Consider the following 22,143-nt stretch of genomic DNA (forward strand, 5'->3'; position numbering starts at 1 on the left):
ATTATTTAATAATTAATAAAATTTCCTTTCTCTGTACATTATATATAATGTACAGAGAAAGGAAAGGGAAGAGAAAACAATATGAACTAAGAACAAAAAGTGATAGTCAATTTTCTTTTAAAAATTAATCTTAGGTAGGCAGAGAATACAAACAGTAAACTGAATTCTGCTACAGAATATTGCATGAGTCTGAAGATCAAATTGAGGAACTATCCCAGAATAATCCTGGGAAAGATAGAGATTCAAAATATAAGAAAAATGTTGAAAGACATGGAAGATAGAAGTAAGAGTACACAGTACATATCCCAGAAGGATAAAAATAAATAAATATTAAGTATGTGAGGAAATAATTGAATATTTGACAAATAAAAGAGAGTAAGATCAAATATGCATACAGACACTGACATGCATACATACTGAAATTTTGAAAGATAACTTTAAAAGATTCTAAAGAAAGATGGATCAAATAGTATTAGATTTTTCAATAGCAATACTTACTGCGAATTTTAGCAAAAAAAAGGTACAATAATATTTTTAAGTATTAAAGGAAAATGCTTTGCCCATAGGCTTCAAAAATTTAGCCAAATAATTGTCCAAATTTGAGAATGAACAAAAATAGTTTGGGGAGAACAAAAACTGTTCAATGAGAAGGTTTCCTACTACAACCTCACGTTAAAAACAGTTGAAAAAAAATCTCTGAAATGTTGCAAATTATTTTAAAAAGTTGAATTAAAAAGGTTTATATTTGCTTTGAAGTGTTTTTAAAGGTAAAATCAAATAAACAGAAAAATTACAGTTAAATTGTAAGGATAGGGAATAAGGTGTCTGAAAAAATAGATAAAATGAAAATCCTACACTAAATTTCTAAGAACTGGGTGATTCTTCTTATGTCATAGCAGAATATCAGAGAATTATTCTTCTGGAAAAAACACTGATATTTTTGCTCACAGAATCGAAAGTCTAGACACCACCTCATTCTCATACACTAAAAGTCAAAAGTTGAGGGGCTGGGCTGTTGCTCAGTGGTAGTGTACTTGCCAGGCATGTGTGAGGCACTGGGTTTCAATTCTTAGCAATGCACATAAATAAATAAAATAAAGGTCTATCAACAACTAAAACATATTTTAAAAAAAAGATCAAAAGATTTTAAGGAAACCATACATATATAAACGGAGTTTCCAAAGATTATTTCAGAAACTTATACTTAAATATGGGTGAACAAATAAGTATCATCAGCATTATTAAAAATGCTCTAATTAAAAAGTAACTTGGAAGGAAAATACAATATGTAGAAGAGCCATCCATAAAAATTCAATAACTATTTATGACAAAATCACTCAAAAATGTAGAAATTGAAGGGAATTACTTCAACATAATAAATGCCAAATAAGAAAAACCCACATCTACCATTATATTCAATAATAAAATATCTACTTGCCTTTTTTCTTTAAGAGTAGGACTAGGACAAGGATGTCCATTTTTACCACTTTTTTGTAATATAGTAATAGAAGTCCTCGCCAGAGCAATGTAAAAAGAAATAAAACATACAAACTGGAAAGGTGAAGAAGTAAAAATCATCTGTCCACAAAGAACATGATCTTTATTGAAAACTCATAATGATTTTCACACACACACACACACACACACACACACAAACACAAACACACACGGAATAAATAAGCTTGAATTAATGAAGTTGCAGGATGTAAGACCAAACCACAAATATCAATTAGTTCTATATAAACAATTCAAAAAATCAAAATTAAGAAAGTAATTCGATTTAGTGTCAAAAATAGAAATAAAAGCTTGACAATAATTTAACCAAAAAGGTGAAAGAGTTATACACTAAAACCTACAATACTTTATTAAAAGAATTAAAGAGACAGAAATAAATGAAAAGATATCTCATGTCCATGAATTGGAAAACCTGAGATTGTTAAATACTACCAAATGAATCAACAAACCCAATGCAATCCTTAACAAACTCCCAATGGCATTTTTAGTGGAAATAAAAAAAAAAATTCTAAAATCAAACCAAATGTCAAGCAACAACAGAGTTATATATATATATATGTGTGTGTGTGTGTGTGTGTATACACCTATATATACTATATATACACGTATACGTATATACTGTGAGACCAGTAACTTTTTTATTTATTCATATATACTGTGAGACCAGTAACTTTTTTATTTATTTATAAAAAAGTTACTGGTATCACAGAATCTGGTTTCAAAACTTACTTCAAAACTATGGTAATTAAAACAATTATGATACAGGCAAAATAGGATGGAAGTAAAATTCTCTACTGATAGCTTCCACATAAGCTAACAAGGTTAACAGTTAACTACACTCTAAACTACCTTCACAAGAGCTAAGAAAATTAGGTGAGAGACCACAGTGACTACTTGTAGTATAACAAAATAGAGGTCTTGAAGAAGGCAGACAGGAGAGTTGCCAGAGTCATCCCTCCCCCAGTTCTAATAATCCCAGCATGGAGAGAGGCACATCTCTGCTTCAGGAAGGGAGACAGCTTTAAGTCCAGGCCTTAGATTTGACACCCAGTGCCAGGTTTGCTGTGGTGATTCCCAATGCCAGACATGCCAGATAAATTTCATTAGCCTTGCTGCCAGGCCATTTCCCATGGTCTGAGCTGGAACTACTACAGGCCAAGGACTGACTGCTTCCTCCTTCCATTCTCCAACCTCTAACCTCCAGAGGCAGAACAGGAAATAAGACTCCACCTGCTCTTGAGCAGTGCACAAAAAGAAACATAGGGCTTTGTTTTAGAGCTCAGTGGGGTGAGAACCAGCACTCACTATAAAGTGAAGACCAGCACTAGATGAGAACCAGCACTCACTATAAAGTGAAGACCTGTATGTAGGCCAGAGCCTACAATCAGAGCTAGAACAGGTCACCCGGTGACTTGTGCACCACTAGGATAGAATCAAGTTTTTGCTTGAATCATTGCTAATCATTAGGCATATGTTCCCTCCTAGACTACATTTTTCTATGGCTGTGAGACTTGTAAGTAACCCAGTTTAACATGAGACTTGGTAGAAGTCAACCTTGAGCAGAACAGTGTGGTGAAAGACCCCATTCACTGGGTACAGGATATGATAGAAAGCACAAGATTCAGTTAAGGAACTTAGTGGTAGTTTGGTAAAACTTAACACTGGGAGAATCCTAATGGACCATCTAAAGTTTCCCCTGACACATCTCCAGTGCCAGGGTAAGACATATGCATGACCCCAATCTATGAGATTTGCATTTCAGTTAGCATCATCTGAGGCTGAATGCAGTAATTTTGAGTCATACATGAGTCTGAGAAATAGGCAGCCCATAGATAGCAATGTGAGCCTTGAGCCTAGCTCAGTTTTGTTCTGGTCTTCATATGCTATGGGATAAGGGTATAGCACAGTTTGTTGGCAATGGTGACCACAGGTATTATATAGGAGCTGAAGCTGGTCATTTATGATGACTCTGCCCAGACAGAGTTGGTCAGAATCCCCAATGTCTGACCTCAGGCTGGTTATAGAGGAGGCCTAACCAAGTCCTAGGGAGAAAGCTTGTGAGAACAGACTACTCTTTTTATGTGCTTTCCTAGTTCATTCTGGACAATACGCCAAAAAGTGTATTGGAGATAGAAGTAGGCTTAAATTTGTCTCAAGTACTGAAATAATGACAACACACCAAGAGCATGCACATAGATATTATCCAGTGCTGAAGCAGCAGAAATGATAAGGAGCTCAGAGAGAATCAGTGGCACGGTTAGAATTTCTGGAGAACATACACGTACACACACACACACACACACACACACAAACACATACACACACAATAGGCAACAAGCATCAAAAGCATTCAGATCTTTTTTTTCTTGAGATGCTGGGGACTGAACCCAGGCCTTGTGCATGTGAGGCAAACACTCTATCAACTGAGCTATATCCCCAGCTCCCATCAGAAGCATTCAGGAAACCATGATCTCACCCAAATAGTGTACAAGAAAATGACCAGAAAGTAATCAGTATGACAAAATGCTCAGAGGATTTAAAACAGTTGTTTAAAAAGAAATTCAATGAGCTTGAATGAAAGACAGAGAAACAATTCAATACACTAGTAAGGAAATTTTATAAAGAGATGGAAGCAATATTAAAAATCAAACAGAAATTCTTGAGCTGGAAAATACACTCAAGAAAATTAAAAATATAATAGAAGTTATCAATAACAATAGATGAAACAGAAGAATTAGTGTACTTGATGACAGGCTAATGAAAATACAGAATTGGATGAGAAAAATGGAAAAAGAATGATAAGAAATAAAGAAAGCATGCTAAAAGAACAAATATTTGGCTTCTTGAGGTACAAAAAGGACTGTGAATGTCAAAAAGGTAGAAAATTTATTCAAAGAAGTAATAAAAAAACTTCCCAAATCTAGAGAAGGATAACATATAAACAGAATTGGAAGGTCAAAGGTCATCATTTTAACTCAGCCAAATCTATCCCATGACATCTTACAATAATGATCTCAAAGGTGAAAGATATAAAAGATTCTCAAGGCTACAAGAGAAAAGAAACAACACAGAATGGTATCCCAATTCACCTTGTAGCCAACTTCTCCATAGAAACCTGGCAGGCCAGGAGAAAGTATGGCAAGATTTTCTTAGTACTGAAGGAAAAAAGAAATCTGTCAGCTGAGAACAATGTACCCAGCAAAGCTGTCCTTCAGAAATGAAAAAAAGATAAAGATGTTCCCAGATGAAAAAAAAAAAAAAAGCTAAGAATAAGAACCTCTGGCAAATCTGTTCTACAAGAAAATAAAAGGCAGTGCTTCAAACAGAAAGAGATACTGAGAAATAAGAAAAAATCATAGAAGACATAAAATTCTCTAGCAAAGTAATTACACAAATTCATAATGTTCTAATATTTTAAAACTGGTGCATTAATCATTCATTTCTCTAGTATGAAGTCTAAAAATAAAACAATTAAAAATAATAACTATATTAATAAATGCAATTAATATGTTAAAAGAAAGATGTAAAATTGGATACCAAAAATTTTAAATATGGAGAGAAATGGAATGAAGGTGTAATTTTCTCATATATTTTCTCTTATTCTTGTTTTTTTCTGTTCTTATCTTTAAGATAATGTTAAGCTGGTATCATTTCAAAATAGTTTTCTGTAATCAAAAATGTATTTTTGTAAGCCTCATGATAACTAAAAAGCAAAAATCTATAATAGGCAAACTAAAAATAAGTAAGTAATTAAAGCAAACCAGGAGAGCAGATCATTTTAATGCAAAGGAGATCTATAAAACAGAGAAAGAAAAATAAACTAGAAAACAAGTTACAAAGCAGTGGTATTAATACTTAATCATCTTGAGTATAAATGGATTATATTCTAAAATTTTAAAAAATAGAGTAATTGAATAGATTAAAAAATAAGACACAACTTTACGTTGCTTACAAAACACAAAAGAAAAAACAAACAAACAAAACAAAAAAAAACTGCACCTCTAATGACACATAAAGATGAAAAATGAATGGATGAAATAAGATATTCCATGCAAATTGAATCCAAAGGAAAACAAGAGTAACCATACTTGTATAGAATTAACTTTAAACAACAATCAATAAAAAGAGATGTACATTATTATGTAATGATACAGGGGTCCATTCAGCAAGAGAAAATAACAATTTTCAATATGTATATACCCACTATCACAGCATCTATATGCACATATACAAAAATCGCTCAACATTATTAATCATCAGAGAAAAGCAAATCAAAACTACAATGAGATATAATTCTACCCCAATAATAATAACTATTTTAAAAAAAGTTTACAGATAACAAAAACTGGCAAGTATGTGGAAAAAAGGGAATCATTACACACTGTTGTTGGGAACGTAAGTTAGTATAGCCATTATGGGAAACAGTAAGAAGGTTTCTTCAAGTAATTAAAAATAGAACTATTAAGATTTAGCAATCTCAGGACTGGGGTTGTGGCTCAGCAGTAGAGTACTCGCCTGGCATGTGCAAGGCCCTGGGTTCGATCCTCCGCACCACATGAAAAAATAAAAAAAGTAAAATAAAGGTATTGTGTCCAACAACAAAAGATTTATCAATCCCACTCATGGATATATATCCAATGGGAATTAATTAGTATTCTAAAGAGATATCTATACTTCCATATTCATTGCATCATTAATCATAATACCCAGGAAACAGAAATAATTTATGTGTCCATCACCTGATAAATGGATAAGGACAACTTGGTACATTTATATGGGAATACTATTCAGTCATAAAAAGAATTAAGTCCTGTCATTTACAATAACATGGATGGAAATGAAGATCATTATATTAAGTGAAATAAAGCAGGTGCAGAAAAACAAGTACTGCATGATCTCATTCAGAGGTGGAACCTAAAAAAATCTAGACTGGGGGATACAAGATGCAGGGAGAGTGTGGTAGGGGAAGGGAAGGAGAAAGATTGATCTATGGTTACTAAATTCCAGTTAGATAGAAATAAGAAATTCTGGGGTTATTGTAAAATGATAACAATAATGTACTGTGCATTTCAAAAAGCTAGAAGAAAGGATATGAAAAGTTTTCACCATGAAGAAATAATTAATGTTTGAGAAGATATATATGTTTATTTAAATATTACACTATACATATTTGTTAAAATATATCATGGTATCCCTTTTATATGTACAATTTTATGTTTTATACATAAATTTAAAATGAATATATTTTTAAAACAACATATGGAATAACAAAAGACATTTATACCAATAGAATAGAATAGACTGCCTAGATATAAACTATTTCATATATGGTCAAATGATTTCCAATAAAAATTTCAAGAACATTCAGTGGGTAGGAAGTCTTTTTTCACAATTAGGGCTTTGAAAACTGAATATCCACATGAAAATAAGTGAGTTTGAACTCATATTTTATATAAAAAATCAATCCAAAGTGAATGAAGAACCTAAACATTGAGTTAAAATTATAAAACTCACTGGGTACAAAGACTCATGTCTATAATCTCAGCGGCTGGGGAGGCTGAGGCAGGATTTGAGTTTAAAGCCATCCTCAGCAACTTAGCGAGGCCCTAAGCAACTCAGCAAGACTCTATCTATAAATAAAATATTTAAAAAGGTCTGAGAATGTTGCTCAGTGGTTTAGTTCCCCTGGGTTCAATCCCTGACCCCCCTACCACCAAAAAAGATCATAAAACTCATAAAAAATAGAGAAAAAGCTCCAAGATATTGGTGTTCTCAGTGATTTCTTAGATATGACACAAAAAGCATAGGAAATAAAATTAAAAGTAAATAATTTGGACTTAGAATGCTTTTGTATGTTACAGACACTACTAATAGAATGAAAAGGCAATTCACACAGTGGAAGGAAATCATTTTCAAGTCATTTACTTGATAACAGCTTGGTATCCAAAATATATAAGAAATCCTACTATTAGCCACATTTAAAATAAACAATCAAATAAGAAGATTGTTACTTGCTATGTTGGCACATTCCTGTACTACTGGCAACTCAGGATATTGAGGCAGGAGAATTGCAAGTTGGAGGCCAGGTTTTGCAACTTAGTGAGAACTCTTTATCAAAATAAAAAATAAATAAATGAATGAGAAATTAGTTAGTTACAAGTTTTGACCAAGATGTGGACCAACTTGTACAATTATATACTGGTTTGTGGGAACATAAAATGGTAAAGCTGCTATGGAAAATAGTTCCTGAAAAAATTAAAAATAGAATCATCAAAGCTGGATGCAGTGGCATGCACCTATAGTCCCAGTTACTTAGGAAGCTGAGGTTGGAGGATCACTTGAGCCTAGGAATTTTAGAACATCCTGGACACCATAATGTGATCCCCATATCAAAAAAGAAAGAAAAAGGAAGGAAGGAAAGAAAGAACATAGATTCACTATATATATATATATATATATATATATATATATATATATATAGAGAGAGAGAGAGAGAGAGAGAGAGAGAGAGAGAGAGAGACACTAAGTGAGATCCTCCCAAAGCAGGGGTTCAAAGACATATTCCACATTCGTGTTCATAGCAATATTATTCACAATAACTAAAACATGGAAGAAAATCAAGTGTCTATTGGTGAAAGAGTGGATAAGCAAAACAGGCTATATACATACATAGAATTTTATTCAGCCTTAAAAAAGAGAGAAATCCTGATACATGATACAGCACAGATGAAGGTTAAAAACTTAATCCTTAAGTGACAAAAATCAATTATGCAAGAACAGATAGTGTATGAAGTCTCTTGTATGAGATAATTAGAGTAATCAAATTCCAGAGAAGAAAAGTAGATGGTGGTGCCAGGAGGTGGAATGCCAAGGATGATCAAAGTAAATGTATAATGAGTATGGAGCTTCAGTTGAGGAAGATGGAAAAGTTCTGGAGATAGATGGGTGATTATGATTGTTGCACAATAATATAAAAGTGCTTAATATTACCAAACTGTAGAATTAAGATTATGTTATGGATGTTTAACAGAAAAATGATATAAGAAAAATGCCCAGAACTGAAGGACAAAATTTTTCAGATTGAAAAGGCACAATAAACTGAATAGAGAGAAAACCCAGCTAATCAAACTAAAACTGAGACAAATCACTTATGAAATAGTTGAATACCTGACATAAAAACTGCTTATTTACAGTGAAAGGTGACAATCAACAACAAACAGAAGTTCACACACATCAGATCGAGAACTAAATGGCAATGGATGCCAAAAGTAACACTGGTATCCAGAAAGCAAGGAAGTAATTCTAAAAAAAGAAAGAAAATTGAAAAACATTCTGTATTTAATTGCACTTAATCACATCATCGACCAAATTAAGTGTGGCATAAAGACAAGCTTAGGCTTTTAAATTTTAAAAAATTTAACCTCTATGCATAAGTTCTCAGTAATAGAGAAGGCCTCTCATTAAAAGAAGAAAATAAACCAAGAAAGAACATGATACAGAATCCTGGAAACAAGGGTTTCAACAGATTAGAGAGACAGATAAACTCTCAAGATCATGGTGGAAGGGAAGTGCCAAGATAACAGCTGTCATAGGAAGTACAGCAATAAAATTAAAAGAGTAAAAAGATGGGATCCAGAAGGATTATCTTTTTTTTAAAATGTGGGTATATTTGAATTGGCAGTAGTTTGAATGGTGTAAGAGATTTGAAAACACATTTTCAACAAAAAAACTGCATAAAAAAACAAATTTATTCCTAAAATAATGTGGCCCAGCTGTGAGCAGTATTTACTTAGTCAAAATAAATACAAATGAAATATTAGTTAACTCCAAATAGTGATGTTATAATTCTATATAGAGAGAAGGTTATAGGTAAGTGTATGTGTTAAGGAGAATTATAAGAGAATAAAATCTCAATATTTCATAGTAGAAATCTATAGATTAAATCTAAATTTGAAAAAGAGATTTTCTGATTAAGCTCAAATTATTTACTTTTAATTTTAATATAATAAAATTATTGAATTAAATGGCCTTGGAGTAGTAAAAGGAATGAGTGGAGGGGTATGTGGCATGGGAATCCTATTTTTCCTTTTATTCCAGTTTGGTTTATAAGCCTAAATGTTTAAAACGTCATATAAAAATAAAATTACATTTAAATAAAAGACATAGAGCTTTATGAAGTACATGAAAATAATGATGTACAGATAAAATAAGCAACAAGTCACTGACAAATGTGGATCTAGCAGAGTGACCAGTTTTACATGCAAGAAAAGAAAATAACCAAGATAAAAGATACCAACATGCAATTTTATAAAATAGAAAGAATTGAGTATTTGAGAATTAAAGAGGATCCCTTGAGATAACTGATTTTCAAATTAAAAGGCTTTATAATATTTCTATGAAAGATGATAGAAAAAAGAATGTCTCATAACATTTTCTCATTTTAAAAAAATCTTTAAAAATAAAAGAATGCATATTAACAACCAAAATTTAATAATATTCATTTATATAACAAAAATAATTACAAAGTTGAAGTAAATTTAATATCACTTTTTAATTTCAAAATTTGTGATTAATCTGATACTTCATATAGTTCTCAAAGAAGGTGTAATACTGACAAAAGCATAAAATAACAAAACAATCAGTTCAGTGTGATTCTTGCTATACAATTTACCCACTTCCAAATATCTACACGAAATTAGGTTCTTGAAATTCATGGAATTTCTGAATTTGTATATTTCATTGACTCTTGTATTTATTTAGAGTTCAAATTATTATTCCCAATGGGCAGTGCTTTACTTAGTGATCAAAATATATTCTTTAAATATAATTTAAATTTATATAACTTACCTTCTTGAAAGAGGTAACTTGATTTTTTTGATTTCCTGCCAATATCTTTTGTTTTTAATCCATATATAATAGGAGAAACATTTTTTCTCTGTCCACTAGCTTTTTTAAGATCAACAGAAGAATAAATATCCTGTGAAAATAAAATAAAAGCACTGATAGCATCTTATATGTTTTAGAGTTCCCAAAGGGTTTTCATATGCAATATATAATATTATAATTGACTTTAATTAAAAATAAATCTGGAAAATAGGCAGAGTTAAGAAAAAAATTTAAAAATCTCCCTTTCTGTAATATTTTGATAAACTGTCCTTCTATTAAGAGTTATAATATACCTTAGATAAAGCTACAAAAGAGATGGAGGATAAAGGAGACCTGTCAGGAGAATGCCATAAGGAGACAACAAAGAAACACACTATAGTGTTTGCTCAGAAAGTCTAAAGGAATATTCAGAGAAAGAAAATTTATTTCACAGAATAATGATGGCAGCAACATAAGCTGGAAAAGGAGGAACAGTAACACAAGAAGAATGTGGTGGGGGTGGTCAGCATAATTACAAATCTGAAAAATACAAGTGGATCAAATATGACTGGGAGGAATAACAAGTTGAAGAGGAGCTTCATCAAAAAATGGGGGCATTGTCAATGTAAACTGTATGTCTGTATTGTAATGTTTTATTAACACTCTTCTCTCTTTTTCTCTTCAGAGTCCAGCCAGGACTATTCCAGAGGTTTTATCAGGTCATGAGGGAATCATCTCTATTTTATTGCATGCATTGCTTCTATCCTCAAAGTTCTCTCATCATTCCAGAGAGATTCTAGAGCTCCAAACACCTTGTCTACATTTCAGTCTGGAAGATGGAAGAAGAGAAAATTTAAAAAGTGCACAATCATATTTCTTATCTCTTCTCAGAGATTCTACTAATATCTTCTACTAAGATCTCATTGACCACTCACAGTTACAAAGGAGAGGGTAAGGAATATGGCCTTTAAACTAGGAAAAAAAAGGAGGGGGTACTGGAATAAAATTGAAGGCCTCTTACTAAGAAGAAGAGAAGGGGGAACAAAGGATAGATAACAATGGGCAAATAATTATCTCTGTCACAGGTAGAAAAACCAAGACCATAAAAGGATGTATATGTTTGTACATTACAACTTTTGCAGGATAATGTGCTTTCCTTGATAATAAACACTGATCTAAATTCTAAAAGCTTAGCAAATATTCACCTAAAGCTAGATCTTTCTGAGATGTTTGCTTTTGCATATTTGTATATATAACATTTACATAGTTTATCACCTGCCATTATTTTAAGCTCTTTACAGATATTAGCTCATTTAATACATAAAAAAAAACAGGAGGTGAGCTTTTTCACCGTGCAAGCTCTCATAGAGATCCTTATGTCTATGAGAATTAAAGAGAATTAAAGTTATAGAAGAGGATTTCAAAATAGAGAAATCATTCTCATATTTTCATCAGTATTTTTACTTGTCCACTGATTCAAACCTCGTTTATTCTTTTATTCTACCTTTTAATAAAAACCACTTGGATATGTTTTCTCTCTACACCACACAATATAGATATATTTAATGAAATCTATATAATTATTATTAGAAATCTATATTATTAATACATGGTATTCTCTAATTTATCATATTGAAAACAAGTCTCTGCAATGACTCAAATTCCTAGGATGTTTTATTATTCATTGCAGGTACTAAGTATTATGTGTTCATGAATTTATTCTTCAATGAAATAGCTTTCACTCATCAACTCTAAGATAATTTCTTTTAAGTCTTTACATGACAATATCACTAGTTTTTGCTAGAATACAAATAAGCAGGGTACTTTAGACCTCAAAAATGGTCTTGGTACTTTATATATTTAAAAATTTTTCTTAAGGTTACCAAGAATGATTATAACTCATAATATCAAAATGTGATATGATTTTTAGGTAATGTTGAGTCTGTTTTCATTTAAATTTATTTTTATATTAAATATGACAAAAATAGCATAGAACACTATGTTGCAATTAAATCTGTAAAAAAAATTGTCAAATGATTTTCCACCTCAAATTTTCTATAAATCCTTATCAAGTTACAGTATGATTCTTGTATCTTCCTACTTCTGAGAATTTTACTCTATTTTGATAACTTCCCTATCTTTTCTTGCTGACAATACAATTCACCACATGTGAAAGAATCACTTCAAACTCCATTTGAATCATAGAAATAGTCTTTTAGATGCCACATTTTTATCCTACCCATAAGAAAATAATGCATGTTCTCAACAATTCGGTTTTCACAAGTATTTATTCCTTTATGTTGCCTCAGAATGATAAAGAAAAAAACACTACGTCAAATCTGAGATGCATTATCTCTATCATAGTTAATTTATAGAATCATGAAATTTAAAAGGCTAGAAATTAAATAAGTAGCTAGCAAATTTCTTTTCAAAATATCATTTCTTTAGTTTCCCCCATTTGTCTTTTATCATGTATCCAAACGTCATTGTTTGTCATAATTTAAAATAGTTTTCCTTGTTTACTTTTAGAAAAGAAAAATTTATTACCAAGATTTCATACTTTAGAGTGGAATAAATCTGTAGTAAGATAATCAGTCTAGATCTCTAAACAAACCTATTTATATAAGCTAAAGTCTCTAAATTAAAGCTCACACAAGCTACCAACATAATGAAAATGTACTTTTCTGTTCTATATATTTCAAAAAGAAAAAGAAACAATGTGACCATTTAATGATTGATCTATGAGACCATGGAGAAGGAAAAGTTATCAGAAGACTAAGAACGATCTACTAAACATTTTGTTTTCAACAGCAAAAGCATATTCTATTCTCTGTAGCACTCTAATCCTCACACTGGTCTTCAATAATTTTAGGAACTATTTTAAGAATATTTGATAATATTTGACATTATAAGTTGACAACAAATTAATTGCATTAGATATAATTTAATTTTTAACAGGCTCAAGGTAATTCAGTTCAAATATTTGTGTATGGAAAACCTAAAGTCAGTAGTATATTTGATATATCTTTCTTTACTTATAAAATAACAATATGATTAGGTAAAGCACTTGAGTGATCACATGGAAAAAAGTGAGAATTAATAAAATGATACCACTCTGAAAGAACATCTATAATTTCATTATAAACAGATCTGTTCTCAATCATATCTTGATCAATATGTGTATGTATGATTTGACTCAAAATATAAAAGAAATGTTTATCACATTTTCAGAGGAAATGGTAAAAGAACAAAATCTATGAACACCAGACAGCAGTCTAAAACATGGCATATCCACAGACTGGAGCAGTGGGTCAAATTAAATAGATGAAGTTAAATAGGAAGAGATATTACATTTGGGCAAAAATACTTAATTACTTGAATACATCATATGATTTAAAGGATGAATGATAAGAGACCCAAGATATTTAATAGTAAACTAATTAGAACCCCTTTGTACAATTTGACCCTAACTTATATTTACTTTAGAAAGGGAAAAAATGGCACTCTTATCCTATCACTTCTGATCAGAACAATAGTTGGTATATTGTGTCAGGACAGAGAAACATGTTTAAAAGTTATAGAAAACCAGGAACATGAAAAGATAGAAGTTTACCCACTAAATTACTGTGAAATTAAGCAGTGTATAAGTCACGTTTAAGCAGAGAAAACGTAACAGAGATTTGGGCTCCACTTTCTTATGACGTACATCTTCCTCTTCTTGGAAAATACCATTCTCCTGTTCAAATCAGAAGAACTTTGTTCTGTAACCCTTTTATGAAACTGTATATGTAAGTCATGAGCATTCTTGGCAAATTCAACCTCCAAAATAGGTCTCAAATCTGTTCAAATTTTTGCATTTCTACTGTTATTTCTTTAAAGTTATAATTATCTCTTCCCAGTCAAGGTCAATCACAAATATCTTCTTTTAGTATATACAAGATACATTTACATGGTTCAAGTTGTAAAACTGATTATATTTCTTTTTGGCTTTAAATGTGATTTAAGAATGCTAAGTCTTTACTATGAGGTACAAAATCTCAGTAAAATGAGGCCTCTGACTATATAGCTAGCTCATTTATCTCATGCTACTCTTGACTTAGTTCATTATACTTCTGTCACTCTAGACTTCATTCAGTCTCCTGAAGGAATCTCAAACAAAAGAAGCTATTGCTGTGTTCTGCTGCCTATCCTATCCTCTACTATCCCCCCTCCCCTCCCCTCCCCTCTTCTCTCTCTACCCCATCTACTGTAATTCATTTCTCCCCCTTGTTTTTTTTTCCTTTCCCCTCACTTCCTCTTATATGTAATTTTGTATAACAAGTATGAGACTATGTAAAAAAGTGGATGTGTAACCGATGTGATTCTGCAATCTGTATACCGGGTAAAAATGGGAGTTCATACCCACTTGAATCAAATGTATGAAATATGATATGTCAAGAACTATGTAATGTTTTGAACAACTAATAATAATTTTTTTTTAAAAAAAGAAGCTATTGCCTGCCTCTAGTCTTTATGCAAACTCTTCCCCCTGCCTGGAACACTCTCCTTCCCATACTTCACATGATTAGCTCCTACTCTTCTGGTCTGAACTTAAAATATTATCTCCTCAGAAAATCCTATAACAACCTTGTGAAAAATAATCTCCCTCCTCTACTTGGTTTTTTCTTTATATTATTTTTTTGCAGGGGAGGGTATCAGGGGTTGAACTCAGGGGCACTAGACCACTGAGCCACATCACCAGTCTTATTTTTTTAATTTTATTTGGAGACAGGGTCTCACTGAGTTTTTTAGTGCCTCACTTTTTGCTGAGGCTAGCTTTGAACTCGCCATCCTCTTGTTTCAGACTCCTGAGCTGTTGGGATTGCAGGCATGTGCCACCGTGCCCAGCACCCTATTTGTTTTGATTATAAGATTTATCACAATTTTATTTGCTTGTTTGCTTGGGTTACATTTCCCCGCCTAGAATCTAGTTCACAAGGATGTACTGTTTACTCATTACTGAAAATGGTCTATGGCATTCATCAAATAGATGAATTCTAGATAGGGAAGAAGGGTGGAAAGGAAAGGGAGGGGGCAGGGGATTAGCAAGGGCGGTGAAATGTGATGAACCTCATTATCCAAAGTACATGTATGAAGACATGAATTGGGTGTTAACCTACTTTATATACAGAGATATGAAAAATTGTGGTATATATGTGTAATAAAAATTGTAATGCAAAAAAAAACCCAAAGTACATGTAAAAAGACATGAATTGGCATGAACATACTTTATATACAAAGATATGAAAAATTGTGCTCTATATGTGTAATAAGAATTGTAATTCAATTTGCTGTTGTGTATTAAAAAATAAAATCAATTAAATTAAAAAAATAAAATTATTTGTCAAATTCTGAATGAACAGTGCCAAAGAGAAATATAAACAAGAAAAGTGAAAGTTTAGGAACTTTATTTCAATATGATATGAAATGGACCTCCATGTTTTGGAGAAAAACCAATAACCATAAATAATTTTAAAATAAATTTATAGCTTTTATTTTTATATGACTTTATCCCTATGACACTTTCAGCATTCTTTTATTTCTGAATTATTTCACACCTTACATTTACTCCAAAGCTTTTCACTTAGCAATTCTTCACAACTCTCACATTTTTCTCCTAAGCTCTTTATCATGTACATCAACTTAGACTCGCCAGAATTTTCTAGGATCTCTTCTACTTTACCAATTCCTGAATTTGTCACACGCACACAAAAGCATAAACATAAGCATCTGGTAGGAATAATTTTATCTTTTTCAGACACATATCTCTACCCATTCTGTTGATTCTATATCATAATAAGCCAAAGAACCAAAATAGTATTGAAGAGCTCTTTCATGGTTTAGAGTGGAGAAGCTAAGAAAAAAAAATCATCTATAAAAGGTTTGGAAGTGGGAGAGACATGCATATATTAATATATCTCATCCAATTGTAATAAGAAAAAAATTTAAGACGTTGCTGAAAATTGGAATAGATTAACTGAGGATTAATGATGTCCCATTAACTGACAAACTACATATGTACCCAGTTGTTAAAAAAAAATCCAATGGATGCTTGTACTAGATATTTTTCCCCTAAGAAAGATGATGATTTATTATTTAAAATCTGAGAGTGGATGACAGTGGTAATAATTCCCTCTATCTTCTTTCTAGACCAAGAGTATTATTTTATACTGAACTCTTCTATCTCCCAAACTCAAGGTATATTTCAACTCTTCATGCTTTGTTTACCAACTTATCCTAATGAGAAATCTATTGTATGAAATGACCCTAACATTAGTATTCCCTAACATTGTAGTTTTTTATTTCATTGTGTGTTACGCAAATCACAATGCTTTCACTTTTTGATCAAAGCAGTTTAACAAAGAACCACTGTTATACTATTCCTGTACTATCTATACTATTCTATGCCTAAACAAACATTATACATTTCTCATTACAAATAGGCTGTATTTCAGAGATCATCTCAGAAACCTCTTTAGAATCACAGTAATTCTAATTAGGATCCCATTCTTTTGGTTGTACATGATGTGGAGTTTCACTGGTGATACACTCATATGTGAACATAGGAAAGTTATGTGCAATTCAACTGTCTTTCCTAATTAGAATAAGTTATATTCCATGTATATATAAAATGTCAAAATACACTCTACTATCATGTATATCTAAAAATAACAAATACAAAGTAAACCATTAAAAAATAAGCTAAAAAAACCACAGTAACTCACAGTCATTGGGTATCCTATCTCCTGCTTTTTTTTTAATTTCTCTTTCCTATTTTCAGACAATACATCCTTTTTTTTTAAGTGCTAATCCAGATCTTAGGTTTTCCAGATAATACTCAAAGGGATAACCCTGGGAGTAAAACACAAATTAAACTGTTTGTTTTATTTGTCTCAGTGGAATTTTTAGCTCTACTGTTTGGCATCAGTCTCTAATGAAATTGGAAAGCAAAGCTTTCAATATAAAGGAGGCTGATGTATAGTAAGTAATAAACTTATGAAAAGAAGATAGAATTTTCCTCCAAGTGGTTAATTTGTAGGGTGGCATTTGGATCCTACTTTCAAGAGTCAATGCTGTTTAACAGGAAAAAAACATAAAGAAAGGGACATGGTTTAAAAATAATGTTTTATGAGAATAATTACTTTTGAAGATATTACTCTTTAAGTAATTTGGAAGGTTTAACTGACTTGAAAAATTTTTACTACCTTGCATGTGACCCTAAACTTAATTTATGTTAACAAAGTAGACTAGAAATTATAACACTCTCAATGTATGAGGAAGAGACTTCACAAAGGAAGACCTAGATATAAAGAGAAATGTGACAGTTTATTTCTATACAAAAAGTAATCAAGAGAAATGAGGTTTCCCAAATATGTTTTCCATAAATGTCCAGTTTAATAACACATGGAGGAAAAAAGAATAAGAAAGCTTATGCCTCCTCAGTTCAAAAAATCTAAGGTCCAGCATTACCAATATTAGAAATACCAATATGTACATCACTGTAGCCACTATTTTCTATGGTACATACTTAGTGGTAGCAGATGTAGAACCCAGTAAAAGGCACTAATATTTCCATGAGATTTTAGAATATAATTTCAAGTTCAGAATAATTAATGCTAGTTTGTGAATGTAAAATAATTGGTATCACATAGAATAAGTTAAAAAAAAGATACGAGGAAATTTCAGAGTGTTAGAGTTTTATTGAAAACTCAATTTTTTTTTTGGAAAATCTCTCCAGAAAGGCATTGGATTATATTTATCTATATGGAATGCAATTCCATTTACAATCCTACCTTACTTTTTTCTGATACATTCATCACATTGTCTAATAGCCTATATTCTTTGTACAGGATGCAACCTTGTCTGAAATGTCTGGGACTAGAAGTGTTACACATTTTGGAATATTTGTGTAAATGTAAAAAGCTATCTTATTGAATAATTCTGAACACAAAACTTATTTATTTTTCATAATACCTCATATACATACCCTAAAGTTAATTTTATACAATATTTTTAATGCAATTGAATTTTGACTATAATTCATCACAAGAGATCAAGAGTGTAATTATACTTGTGGCATCATTCAGATGCTCAAAAAGTTTTGAACTTTGGTATATTTTGGAATTGTATTTCAGATTAAGGATACTCAAACCTCTGAAATACCTGAGACTTATTCAAAATACTTACTGCAGAGTATTTATTGCATCTTTCAAAGTATTTATTGCATCCAGCCTTATGTCAATCATGTATATTTTTCACCTACAGGAGAGTTTTTTTTTTTTTTTTGAGGACTGAGTCTGTGAATTAATTATCTCAATATCCCTTTAACAGTTTGATTGGATTCTTTAACTTCTGTCGTACTATAAACTCAAAAATAACAAGAGAATGAAAAATCTGATTATTTATTTACAAAAGGTGTATCAAGTGCCAACTATCTACATGGCACAACGCTAAGGCCTAGGTATGAAGCTAGTTGGAAGATTTAAATTCAATTCTTCTCTTAATATAGATGTTAAAAGCATGAAAGGAAAAGAGTATTGAAGTTGAGAAAAACAGTAGAAAGTGGACTAAATAGTAACAAAACTCCTGATAAAAGCAGGCATTTTATTAACCTGATATCTTAGCACACTTGGTTAGAATAATACTTTTCAATTGGTAAGTCTAATAATTTTGAAGTGAAATGAAAAAATATGTTAATACTGCTAAGGAATCTTCAAATAAGACCAGTTCATAGGGTGATGTAAACTTTAATGATAAGCAATAAAACAGAATTTTCAGTTGAAGAAAAAAAATGTTTCCTTAAAAACAAAATATCTAGCTTGAGAGACTATATCTTAAGGTATATTTGAAAAATATTTTTATTTATGAAAACAGAAGAAAAGAACAGTAGTTTGGGACTGCCAACATTTTGATGATGTTTAGGTTGCTTTTCTTTAACCCAAACACTTAAAGCAAATCCAGTACTTTAGAGCTTATAGGCTTTAAACTGGAGTTTGAATCTCAGGAGGGGTTTATATTATCCATAAGGAAAACATCTCAATGAATTAACATGGTATCCATATACATAATTATGTTTCCAAAGTAAAGCATGGTACAAGATCCTTGAATATGCTTTAGAACTGCATTATTGATAAACTACCAAATTGACTCATATTTTCTAAAACTGAGGTTTCATAATCCTGCAACTTGGAATAATATACTCATTTTGAAAGTTTGAAATATATGTAAATGTTTCTTCACATTGCTTTTATTACAATATTAAGGCCTAAAAAGACTATTTTAAAAAGATTGCTTCAAATGTAGTGTAATTATGATTCTTCCCACTAAATATCACATATATCCCAGGAATTGCAGGAACTCTTTTGATCTAAAGGTAGATTACATAAAAATGTGAAACAGAGACACACAAATGTGTGTGTGTATTTGTGTATGTGTGTGTGTGTGTTAAATCCCTGAGGCTCAGTAAAGTGTTCAGTGACCCCAGATATACATTTGCAAGTTTCTGTGCAAATCTCAATCTGTCCAATATAATAGTTTATTCACCACAATTTCTTTAACAGCCTCAGGCACGCAATTCACATAAGAAATATTTCAGCAAATGCCAATATGTAAGTAAGTTACATGCAGTCCAATATCCCTGTAACTGGATAAAATGACTCAAAACTATAGTCGGTAGCAGAATTAAATGTCAGCTGAGTAATATCCTCTAGCAACCATCTTCAACAGACACACCAAATTGAATAGCTATACCCATACCAAACTACTTTCACAAGAGGTTTGGATATCAGGTGAGAGATCCTGGTGCCTGCTTTTAGTATAACAAAAAGAAAAGACATAACAAAGTAATCAGGAGAGAAGGAGTTGCCTTCATCACCTCTAAAAAGCAATGCAAAATATCCATGAAACAGTGCTGGTTCTTTGAAAATCTAAGCAAAAGAGAAAAACTTTTACCTAAACAAATTAAAAAAAAAAAAAACTTCTAGAAGTCTTATATAAAATCAGAGATAAAAATGAAGACATTACAAATGACACAACAGAAATAAAATCATTAGAGGTTTTTATGAACAAATACATGCCAACAGATTGGATAACCTAGAAGAATTTCACAAATTTCTAGACACATACTAATAGCCAAGACTAAACTATGAATAAATAGAAAAGCTGAATAAACCAATCAATAACACTTAGTGGATTCAATCAATAGTAGAAAGTATCCCAATCAAAGAAAAGAACAGGACCAGATGAATGTACTGGAGAACTCTACGGAACAGTTAAAGAACTAATATCATGTCTCCTTAGGACATTCCAAAAAGGAGAATAGGAAGGAATTTTTCCAAATAATTACCCTAATAAGGATATAATCCAAAATAGAGAATTATAAGCCAATTTGATGTACATGCAAAATTCCTCAAAAACCAGGAGCAAGCAAAATCCAACAGCATATCAGAAAGATCATATACCTTGATCATGTGAAATTCATCTGAAGAATGCAAGGATGGTTCAAAATATACAAATCAATTAACAAGATTTACTATATCTACAGGGCAGACACATATCATATAATCATCTCAATAGATGCAGAAAGGGCATTTGATAAAATTCAACATTCATCCTTTATAAAAATGCTGAGCAAAGTGGTATAGAAGGATTGTATCTCAACATTGTAAAGCTATTTATAAAAAGCCAATGGCTAAAATTATATAAAATGGGCAAAAGCTGAAAGATTTTTAAGATCTAGAACAAGTCAAGGAGGCCAACTTTCAACCCTTCAACATAGGGCTGAAAGTTCTAACCAGGGCAATCAGGCAATCAAGCAGAAAACAGAAATAAAATGTATATAAATTGGAAAAGAATGGTTTAAACTGTCACTGTTTGTATAAAACCTCATCTAATAAGTTGATAAAGACTACAACAAATAAACTATTAGAATTACTAAATAAATTTGCAGATTACAAAATAAACATCCCCCAATCAGTAGCACTGTTATAGGCCAATATCAAATTCTCTGAAGTTAGATAGAAACAATTTAGAATAACAACAAAAACAAATAAAATGCCTAAGAATAAATTTACCTGAGAAATTTAAAGCTCATTCTAATGAAAATTATAAAATATTTATTAATTAAGGAGAATGAAAGAAAGCTACCTCACGTTCACGCATTGTAAGAATCAATACAGTTAAAATATCCATAATATCCAAAGCAAGCAAAATAGCAGGATATAAAATCAACACCCATTAAATCAGAAGCATTTCTGTATATCAGTAACAAATTCTCTGAAAGAGAAACGAGGAAAACTACCCCATTTACAATATCCCCAGAAAAATAAATAAATAAAACACTTGGGAATCAATATAATGAAAGAGGTAAAAGACCTCTACAATGAAAACTACAGAATGCTAAAGAAAGAAACTAGAGAAGACCTTGGAAACTGGAAAGTTCTCCCTTGTTCTTGGATAGGCAGAATTAATATTTTTTTTTAATTTTTTTTTAATTTTTTTTTAATTTTTTATTGTTGGTTGTTCAAAACATTACAAATTTCTTGACATATCATATTCCACACTTTGATTCAAGTGGGTTATGAACTCCCACCTTCACCCCATACACAGATTGTAGAATCACATCAGTTACACATCCATTGATTTACATATTGCCATACTAGTGTCTGTTGTGCTCCGCTGCCTTTCCCATCCTCCACCATCCCCCCTCCCCACCTCTCCCCTCCC

The 22,143-nt window shown here is 31.4% G+C and overlaps 1 protein-coding gene across 1 annotated transcript in view; it reads right to left on the reverse strand.

The window, feature by feature from the left end:
• The window catches only part of Lrriq3 (leucine rich repeats and IQ motif containing 3), a 177,490-nt gene that overhangs the window by 50,297 nt on the left and 105,050 nt on the right, over positions 1-22,143 (reverse strand). Inside the window, exon 6 of the mRNA XM_015490411.2 lies at positions 10,363-10,492. Coding sequence (XP_015345897.1) covers positions 10,363-10,492 — 130 coding nt within the window. The remainder of the gene's footprint in view (positions 1-10,362; positions 10,493-22,143) is intronic.

This window comes from Marmota marmota, unplaced genomic scaffold (genome assembly GCF_001458135.2).
Source record: "Marmota marmota marmota unplaced genomic scaffold, marMar, whole genome shotgun sequence".
NCBI lineage: Eukaryota > Metazoa > Chordata > Mammalia > Rodentia > Sciuridae > Marmota > Marmota marmota.